Here is a 10,033-nt window from a genome sequence, read left to right on the forward strand (position 1 = left end):
AGCCATTTGTCTTAGTTAGGGTTTCTATTTCTGGGATGAAAGCACCATGACCAAGAAGCAAGTTGGGGAGTAAAGGGTTTATTTGACTTACACTTCCAGATCATAGTCCATCACTGGAGGAAGTCAGCAAAGGAACTCAGTGCTGGAACCTAGAGGCAGGAGCTGATGCAGAGGCTATGGAGTTGCTGGCTTGTTTCCCATGGTGTGCTCAGCCTGCATTCTTATAGAACCCAGGACACCAGCCCAGAGATCACCCACAATGGTCTGAGCTGTCATCCATTGATGACTAATTGAGAAACCCCTTACAGTTGGATCTCATGGAGGCATTTCCTTAACTGAGGTTCCTTCCTCTCTGACGACTCTAACATATCAAGTTGACACACAAAACCAGCCAGTACACCATCTACCCAGCAACTACGGTGTGTGTGTGTATGTGTGCGCATGTGTGCATGTATGTTTAGTGTACTGTCTATTCATGTCAATGATATTCACGAGACCAAGAGTGTATTGTTAAAAAATGGCAATGGGCATTAAAGCCACTGATCAGAAAAGATTATCTAAACCTATTCCCAGTAAGGATAATAAATTCAAGCAAATCCATTAGCTAATAGAGCCTTGGAAGTGGTATAGAAATGTAACCTAGTATCTATGACTTGGATGTTTTGACTCGGATCAAGAGCAGTTTCGAAGAATTCTTTGTTTAGTTGAGAAGTGTGTAAGAGTCAGGATAAAAAAAAACAGAGGGGAGGGGGACATTTTTTTTTTTCACTGAAGAGAGGTGCTTTGCTCCCCAGAAAGAGATGTTAGATTCATCAAGCCTTTAGAATTGGCCTGGATATTTTCTCTGCATACCTAAGTGTGACCAGCCAACTCCGTGAGTGGGAGAAGGCACAGCCTGTGAGTTTGGGCCCAAGCACTCTCTGACTGCATCTAATCCTTCAGGTAACCATAGCCCTAAACGTCTGGTAATCCTAGAGCAGGTACATGTATGCACTAAGTGGTGTGATCGGAGGGAAGATAGCAATCACAAAGATTCATTTGATTCTAACAGTAATCCACACCGAGTCACAGAAAACAGCCTGTGTGTGTGTGTGTGTGTGTGTGTGTGTGTGTGTGTGTGTGTGTGTGTACGGGGGTGGGGAAATGAGGTCTTTAATGAACTTGCTAATTCTAGCTGGGCCCTCCCAAACAGTTCCTGAGAGCCGCCAGTATCAAACCCCAGTGGCTGTGCATTAATTCCCTGGAATAAGGCCCTGGTATCCGGGAAGTTCAAAACAGCGCTTTGTGCTAGACCAAAAGAAAAAAAAAAAAAAAAAAAAAAAAAAAAAAAGTTCGAGAAGTACTGGGAAACTCGAGCAAACCCAGAAGAAGGGGTGCAATTGGACGCCTGCTGGCGGGTGCAGATTAGGCCTCTGGACAGGGTGGGCACGTTAGGCGGGCGGTCCCGGTGAGGGGTGTCTTGTGGTGGGCTGCAGCAGCACAGCCGTCCCGGGGCCCGCAGAGCCCCCCGTGTTTGGGCCGCAGGCCCCCCGAGCAGTCGCCCCACTCGGGGAGGCATCCCCGAGCACGGGCCGCACATCTCAACGGCTCGGGGCGGGAGCGTGGAGCGGGAGGGGGGGCGGGCCTGCGGGAGCCGCCCAGGCCTGAGGACGCTGCGGTGGCTGTGGCAGAGCCGGGCCTTGGCCGCGCGCGCCGCGGCTCGGGCGTGGGGCTGGCTCGGGGCAGACGCAGGCACACAGACACCATAGAGCTCCGCTTTCCCGTAGCAGCTGCTGCCTCTGCCGCTGCCTCTCCCGCCTCAGCCTCTCGGCCCGGCACACACACACACATTCAGATTTGCGCGCTGTTTCAATCCTCGGTGACGTGTCCCCGCAGACAGCCAATGGCGCGCGGGCTCTGGTCAGGACAATGGGAGGGAACGGGCCAATGAGCGAGCCCGGTGAGTTGGCGGTAGCCAATAGGAGGCGCGCTGGCTGGAGAGTAATGTTACAGAGCGGAGAGAGTGAGGAGGCTGCGTCTGGCTCCCGCTCTCACAGCCATTGCAGTACATTGAGCTCCATAGAGACAGCGCCGGGGCAAGCGAGAGCCGGACGGGCACTGGGCGACTCTGTGCCTCGCGGAGGGTAAGTGCGGGGCGGCGCAGCGGCGGGGAAAGCGCCTCGGGCAGCCTCGTAGCCCGCGCGGCGGCCGGATCCCCGCGGCCCGGAGCCGGCGGGTCAGGCTCCACACAAAGGCAAATGAGGGGGGACCGTGGGGGGAACTGCGCACGGAGCGAGGCTCCGCCGGGCGCCGCGAACGCTGCCCCGCGCCGAGCAGAGCCGCGGGCCTCAGGCGGCCGCCACTTCACACCCGCGGAGCCGTCCGCGCTTCACTGGCGCAAAAAAAAAAAAAATAATTTTTTTTTTATGTGTGTGTGTGTGTTTGTGTTCCGGATTATTTTTTTTAAAAAAAAAATTTTTTTTTTTTAAAAAAAAAAAAAACGTGTTTGTTGGCCCCCGGGGCCGAGCGTTTCGGGCAGGCGGCGTGCGCGAAGCGGGCAGCGGCGGCGCTTCCCGGCTGCATGGGGCGGCCGCGGCGGGGAGCGCGGGGCGGCGGGCGGGGCGTCGCTGCGGGCGAGGGCGGCGCGGGTGGGCCGGGGGGGGGGGGCGGCCGTGCGGGGCGGCTTGGACCGGGCGCGGCGGCGGCGGGCGAGCGGGCGGCAGTGGGGGGGAGCGGCGCCGCTGCGCTCGCTGGAACATGGCTGACTCGGCCCGGCGCTGCTGGCTGTAGAGAAAACAAGGCGGGCGTGCGGGCGGGGGACGCTGGGCGCAGCAGTTCTGAGGCAACTTTTTTTTTTCCTCCCCCCCTTTCCTCTCACTCGCTCCCCTCTCTTCTCTCTCCTCCCTCTCTCTCTCTCTCTCTCTCTCTCTCTCTCTTCACAGCCCCGCGTTCTCCGTGCGGGGGCGGCGGGGCGCGCGGAGGGAGACGGCGCGGGGGCCGCGGGGGGGGGGAGGGGAGCCGCGCGCCCCCGCCCCTCCCCCGCCGCCATGGCGAGTGCGCCAGCGCCCCGCCCGCCGCGCGCCTCGGTCTCCTCACACACTCACACACACACACACACACGCACGCACACACACACGCGCGCACACACAAAGGGAAGGAGCCATATTCTCGCTCGCGCTCGCCCTCGCGGCGGCGGCGGCGGCGGCGGCGGCGGCGGCGGCGCAGGCGGGGAAGACGCGCAGCGGCCATTCCGTGCGCCGGCCCCGGCGGCCGCGGGCGGAGCCAGCCCCCATTTCGAGCGGGGCTTCTCCTCGCGCCGCGGCCGACAAAATGGGGGCGGCGGCGCGAGCCCTGCGGCCTTCCGGGCGCACGTGGCGGCCTCGGGCCCGCCCGGAGCCGCAGCCCCCCTCAACCTCAGGCCAAGTTCGGAGGGTGGGGAAATCCTGCCCGCTCGCGCGCGCGCGCCAGGGTACCCCAACTTTTCACGGGCCCGGTTGGGGAAATAAAAAAAAAAAAAAAAGCCCGACACTCCCGTGGTGGCGGAGGGGGGGGGGCGGCAGGAGTGGCTTTTGTCCCTCATCCTTGTTTACTCGGAGAAACTTCAGACCGGACGTGTTTAGTCAGAGCAGAAACGCATCTCGGGGCCAAAGCGATAGGAAACGGCGGCCTCTCCCGGCCCTGGCCCAGCGCCGCCTCCGCCCTCCCGAGCAAAGTTTGATGCGAAGACAGGGTGTTCTTAAAGCTGGGTAAACTTTACGTGCACGAGGGGGGCTTTATTGTTTTGCTTTTCATCCCCTCCCCCTGCTCTTCTAGGCCTGAAATTCTCTTAAGGTCTGCTGATAGACATTCCTTGTATACTGCCAAATTCACTAATGGACAGGGTGGGTTTTTCCATTTTTCTATTTTAATGTTTGTGGTTTTTCGGTTTAAAATTTGTTTTTTTTTTTAAGATTTAAACCTGTTTTTAAGGACCAGTTAGTCATTCAGAACAGACACGGACAGATAACCAATGCTTGAGTGTATCTGTGCCTTGAGATCACACTTTGAGGACCGTTCCCCTCACCACCACCCCCTCGTGTCCCATGCCCTCATCTCTGTGGCTTGACCACTTCTAGGAATTGGCTATGGCTTGCAATGTTCTGCCTGGCTTTTATGGGAGATTGTCGTCACCACTGTTAAATAACACAAACTTTGGTTTGTCTTGCCACCCTGAACAGTTCGAAGCTTGTCTGTTTCACAATTTTTGTTACTAACATTGAATGCTTTATTTTAGAAAACCAACTAAACATGGGCAAAGGAGATCCTAAGAAGCCGAGAGGCAAAATGTCCTCATATGCATTCTTTGTGCAAACCTGCCGGGAGGAGCACAAGAAGAAGCACCCAGATGCTTCTGTCAACTTCTCAGAGTTCTCCAAGAAGTGCTCAGAGAGGTGGAAGGTAAGAGGGCTTTAGAGACACTGACAGCCTCTTAGTTGTAAATTAGGATGAAGGAACTGGTTGTTCTCCTTACTGTTTAACTATTAAAGTGCTTTAGGATGGCATATTAAACATCTCTGTCAAGTTTACAAATAACTCTTTCTAGACTATGTCTGCTAAAGAAAAGGGGAAATTTGAAGATATGGCAAAGGCTGACAAGGCTCGTTATGAAAGAGAAATGAAAACCTACATCCCTCCCAAAGGGGAGACCAAAAAGAAGTTCAAGGACCCCAATGCACCCAAGAGGCCTCCGTAAGTATGAGCTTTTATTTTGAGTTGTTTAGAGTGGGTAGGAATTGATTGAGCCACCTTGAGTGTCTAGTGTTTAGTTTCTTAACTGAGAATGGCTGAGGTCGTGTATTTGAGGGGTCAATGTAACTATGCTGTGTGGAATTATTAGGTAAGGCATTTGAATGAAATTTTTTGCACAGTGTATCTTCAGAAATTGCTCAAAACTAATTTAGAATGCCTTGCACCCTTATATATGTCTGAATATTTATACTGTATTCATTGTATGGTATACATTACTAGGTACTTAAACACTGCAGAGCAGTACAGATTTGACTGTTTGGTTTGTTAAAATCTGAATACTACATTACATTTCTCATTTTAGTTCGGCCTTCTTCCTGTTCTGTTCTGAGTACCGCCCAAAAATCAAAGGCGAGCATCCTGGCTTATCCATTGGTGATGTTGCAAAGAAACTAGGAGAGATGTGGAACAACACTGCCGCGGATGACAAGCAGCCCTACGAGAAGAAGGCTGCTAAGCTGAAGGAGAAGTATGAAAAGGTAAGGAGGATGACAGGGAATGCCAGATGTTAGGGGATTCTCCTTGATAACTTACTTCCTCGTTGCAGATTTTTTTTTTTTTTATAGGAAGGGCCAATGGAGTGTTCAGTTTTTCTAAATTTCTGACTTGAGCCAAGGCCTTCAAGCTGTTTTAGTTTTATTTCTTAATATCCAAATTTGGGGGAAACTTGTAGCTCCTTTTGGTGAGAATGGTTTCTAAATGGTTACAAAAATAGATTGGGCAAAGTAACTAAAACTGTACTTTCTGCCTATGCAAATATTTATTATATGTTCACTTTGGATTAAAATTGCTTAAATTTTAAGTTTGCCAAGGTAACTGTCAATGGAGGAAAATTGTAATTTCTATACATAAACTAAATACCTAAAAGGTAATTTTTGTTTTTCTGAAAATGTCTATTTTTAGACACCCCCAACTCCCCCCCCAAGTTTTCTTCTGTGGATTAAGTAAGGCCTGGCTGTGAACCTGTAGAATACTGTTTTGTGTTCAGAAGGTGGCAGTATTACCCTTTGATCAGTCTGCCTTCTAGTCCTCATAAACTAGAATTAGGATGTGGTATATAATTGCACCTCACTGAGGCATAACAGCACAATATTAGACTGCCGTTTCATGAGTTGTAGATTGCAGATTGTTCATCTTGATGTTGCCCTTTCCTGTGGTCTAATTAATTGGGAAGATACACTGGGCCTGTGTGTTTGTGGATACTTTGTGTGAAGTTTTATTTTTTTTGTCTTTGTCTCCTTATTTTGGAAGGATATTGCTGCCTACAGAGCTAAAGGAAAACCTGATGCAGCGAAAAAGGGGGTAGTCAAGGCTGAAAAGAGCAAGAAAAAGAAGGAAGAGGAAGATGATGAGGAGGATGAAGAGGATGAGGAAGAGGAGGAAGAAGAGGAAGACGAAGATGAAGAAGAAGATGATGATGATGAATAAGTTGGTTCTAGCGCAGTTTTTTTTCTTGTCTATAAAGCATTTAACCCCCCTGTACACAACTCACTCCTTTTAAAGAAAAATTGAAATGTAAGGCTGTGTAAGATTTGTTTTTAAACTGTACAGTGTCTTTTTTTGTATAGTTAACACACTACCGAATGTGTCTTTAGATAGCCCTGTCCTGGTGGTATTTTCAATAGCCACTAACCTTGCCTGGTACAGTCTGGGGGTTGTAAATTGGCATGGAAATTTAAAGCAGGTTCTTGTTGGTGCACAGCACAAATTAGTTATATATGGGGACAGTAGTTTGGTTTTTGTTTTTCTTTTCTTTTGGTTTTATTTTTGGTTTTTTTTCCATCTTCAGTTGTCTCTGATGCAGCTTATACGAAGATAATTGTTGTTCTGTTAACTGAATACCACTCTGTAATTGCAAAAAAAAATTGCGGCTGTTTTGTTGACATTCTGAATGCTTCTAAGTAAATACAATTTTTTTTATTAGTATTGTTGTCCTTTTCATAGGTCTGAAAGTTGTCTTCTCGAGGGGAAGCTAGTCTTTTGCTTTTGCCCATTTTGGGTCACATGGATTATTACAGTGTGTATCTTTTCATGTAGTTAGTTGGAAAAAAGCTTTTGTCCACACACCCTGCATATTGTGGTAGGGGTAACCTTTTCATCATAGTTGAAGAATCTCCAAATACGTGATTAGTTGGATAAGAGATTATATAACCTACTTGGCAAAGCAAGGAGTGATCAATTTTGTCACACCATGGGATTATTAGAATCAAGCAATCTGAAAGTCTGTCCTTGAAGGACTAATAGAAAAGTATGTTCTAATCCTTACATGAGGACTCTCCTTTAACTGCCATTACTATGTAATGACAGTTATATTTTGCAGTTTCCCCTACTAAAGACCTGAGAATGTATCCCCAAAAGCGTGAGCTTAAAATACAAGACAGCCGTACTATTGTTGACCTTAGTCCCAGCGAAGGCTATCACGAGAACGCTGGCTATAATGCATTTGCCCTACTATCTAAATACAGATTGCTCAGGAAACTTGACTGTTTAAAGGTATTTTTAATTAGTTGAGCCAGCTTTTAAAATTATGCCACATTTAAAATGAAGGGTATATTTTCCTATATTGTGGTTTGTCCCTTTATAAATCAGATACAAGGAAGAGGATAAACTTTGCATATTAGTACCAGTTGTCCAATCCATTCGCTTTTTCTTTATAAAATCCAAACTCATTCATTAATCATGTTTAATCTGCTTAGTTTAGGGAACAATTTGGCAATTTTGTGGGGTTTTTTTTTTGAGATTATCGTTCTCTTAAAGTGCCAGTGTTTTAAAATAGCGTTCTTGTAATTTTACACGCTTTTGTGATGGAGTGCTGTTATATAATTTTGACTTGGGTTCTTTACATTTGCGTTTGTTAATGTAATTTTAGGAGGAATACTGAACATGAGTCCTGGATGATACTAATAAACTAATAATTGCAGAGGTTTTAAATATAGTTAAATGACTTTCACTTAAGAATTGAAGCTTTTTGTCACACTTTATAATAGTGCCTTATAGTAAACAACTTAAAGGCTTTTTCCCATTAACAACACTTGATGCTGGAGCCAGTGAGATAGTGGGTAAAAAGGTAGTTGGCTGTCAACCCCGACAACCTATGTTGGAAGGAGGGGAAACAGCTTCCAAAATGCTTTGACCACATATTCCCTGCCTTCATGTATACAGTTAAAATGTAAACTAGGCTAAAGGGTTGCAGAAACAGGTTTTTGTCAAGCATTCCTAATACACATACAGATATGAGGAGCCATAATCAGGATGTTAAGATTAATTTAAAACTTGGGACAGTAGCTGAAAAATGAGGTTGGTCTCAAAGATTGCACATCCTAAGTCCACAGAGGACCTCAGCAGGCTCTAGTGTTCTTGATTACCAACTTAGGAACAAGTGACTGACTTGGAAGTGTGTACTGCTGCTTTAGCTTCCATTGTGGACATCTGTTGTTAGTAAGTGATCCATTGAAAAGTGAACTCTGCCTCAAGGAAACGTCTTTGTAACTTTAGTGGGTGTGTCGTGACAGCTACCCTTTTTAAAGATGTTAAGAATGAGAACAGTTTGCTTAACCAGCTTCAGACCTTGCCTTCAAGAATTGGGGTGGGGGTGGGGGAGGGGGAATCCTCTTAAATTTGAGAAGGAGTTTTGTTCAGCATCTAAGCTGTATCGCCCGAAACTATGTATATTAACTCTTAAGACTGAAACTTACAGGTTTTAGTATTAGTTAGTATAGGTCTCGTAGCTCAGGCTTACCTGCAGCTCACTATGTAGCAGAAGATTGGATCCTGTCTGTTTCCCAAGTGCTGTGATTATTGGTGTCCATCCACAGAAAAAGTGAGAAAGTCACTGGCACTCCAAATTTCATTTCCTAACTTAGGGATCAGAGAACTCGACTCATCTCAAATTGTCCTGTCTAGCTTTCAGCTACAGGGTTTGCTTAGGTGAAATTTGGGCTGGGCATGGTGGTGTATACTTTTAATTCTAGCATTGGAGTTTAGGGCCAGTCTGGTCTAAAGGTAAGTAATAAGCCAGCAGCCATTCAACAGTTGGTACTTAGACAATTATCGATCTGGTATAGTGCATTGATTGAACTGTACAGGAGAGAAAGTACCAGTCTCCTTTCGGCCAAGCACTGCATGTCAGTATTGGTATTACTGCAAATCTGTGCACGGTCATAGCTTAAATTCAAACTATTAAGAGAACCATTGACGGGTGGCTAGGCCTGTTAATAAGGGACTGTGACAGTTCCTTAAGCTTATTTTTCCATTTATATCAATTCCCATGATCCTTGAAATACCTCTTGATACTGGGTAAAAGACAAAACAGTTTAGATGCCTACATCATCAGAGAGGTGAGGTACTTCATTTTCATATCCCTAAACAGCAGTGTTAACAATTTTGGGAAATTCCCTGGGGTTCAGCCAAGTTACTTCCTTGAGTAAAGAGGCGGAATGTTGCTGTGCCTCTAGTAATGGAATTTCAGGGTACGCTATGGCACAGAGATGCAAACCACATACAACAGTATGCCGCACTCAAAACCACCTGAGCCAGGCAGTGGTGGTGTGCAAATCTCAGCACTTGGGAGGCAGAGGCAGGCGGATTTCTTCTGAGTTCGAGGCCAGCCTGGTCTACAGAGTAATTCCAGGACAGCCAGGGCTACACAGAGAAACCCTGTCTCGGAAAACAAAAAAAAAACCATACTATCTGCCAAGAAGAAACCATCCCGATTAGCATGGTTGTTGGTTTGGACTCTACATACTGGAGTCAATTGGGCATCAATGGAAAATGACATGATGCCCCTATAGGATATAGAATCTTGGGGGTTGGTGGGCTTGGTATGTGGAAACGAATCCAGAGCTAGAACAGCAGGAAGGAGCTAGGGTTGTAATCGAAGTGTGTGCTTAGAGTCTGGGTTTCCAGTCTGCCCCACCTCACCCTCAAATTTAGGGAAGGGGGCCCAGAAAGATGTTTATGAAGGTATATGGCATACTTTTTTCTTAAAATAATTTTTTGAGACAGGGTCTCACTATGTCAAACAGGCTGGCTCATAAGTTTAAATGATCCACATATTTCTGCCTCCCCAGTGCCGAGAGTAAAGATGCACGTCACTCCTAGCTATTTTTTTTAAGGCCTGTGTGTATTTTGCCCACATGTATATGTGCACCACATGTGTTCAGTGCCCATGACAACCAGAAGAGGATATTGGATCCTCTGAAACAGAGTTACAGACGATCAAGAGCTGCCGTGTGGGTGGTGGGAACTGAAGTCAGGTTCTGTGAAAGAA

General features: G+C 47.2%; 1 protein-coding gene across 5 annotated transcripts; it reads left to right on the forward strand.

Moving 5' to 3' along the window:
* Positions 1-1,959: 1,959 nt before the first annotated feature.
* On the forward strand, positions 1,960-7,695 carry Hmgb1 (high mobility group box 1). 5 transcript variants are annotated; one of them, XM_076923876.1, is made up of 6 exons: positions 3,012-3,448; positions 3,793-3,860; positions 4,253-4,416; positions 4,562-4,707; positions 5,069-5,243; positions 6,016-7,695. In XM_076923876.1, exons 1-6 carry the CDS (start codon positions 3,027-3,029, stop codon positions 6,190-6,192), a joined length of 1,152 nt encoding a protein of 383 aa, XP_076779991.1. In that variant the 5' UTR covers positions 3,012-3,026; the 3' UTR covers positions 6,193-7,695. The 5 variants fall into 5 exon arrangements, with proteins under 5 accessions (XP_076779993.1, XP_076779995.1, XP_076779991.1 ...); XM_076923878.1 differs by lacking the exons at positions 3,012-3,448; positions 3,793-3,860 and adding an exon at positions 1,960-2,123; XM_076923880.1 differs by lacking the exons at positions 3,012-3,448; positions 3,793-3,860 and adding an exon at positions 2,695-2,821.
* Positions 7,696-10,033: the final 2,338 nt, after the last annotated feature.

This window comes from Arvicanthis niloticus, chromosome 24 (assembly GCF_011762505.2).
Source record: "Arvicanthis niloticus isolate mArvNil1 chromosome 24, mArvNil1.pat.X, whole genome shotgun sequence".
Taxonomy (NCBI): Eukaryota; Metazoa; Chordata; class Mammalia; order Rodentia; family Muridae; genus Arvicanthis; species Arvicanthis niloticus.

Coding starts and splice junctions, on each gene's coding strand:
- Hmgb1 (XM_076923876.1), top strand. CDS start 3,027: ATGGCGAGTGCGCCAGCGCCCCGCCCGCCGCGCGCCTCGGTCTCCTCA. Junction 3,861..4,252: donor CAAATTCACTAATGGACAGG/GTGGGTTTTTCC, acceptor GCTTTATTTTAG/AAAACCAACTAAACATGGGC. Junction 4,417..4,561: donor AGTGCTCAGAGAGGTGGAAG/GTAAGAGGGCTT, acceptor AACTCTTTCTAG/ACTATGTCTGCTAAAGAAAA.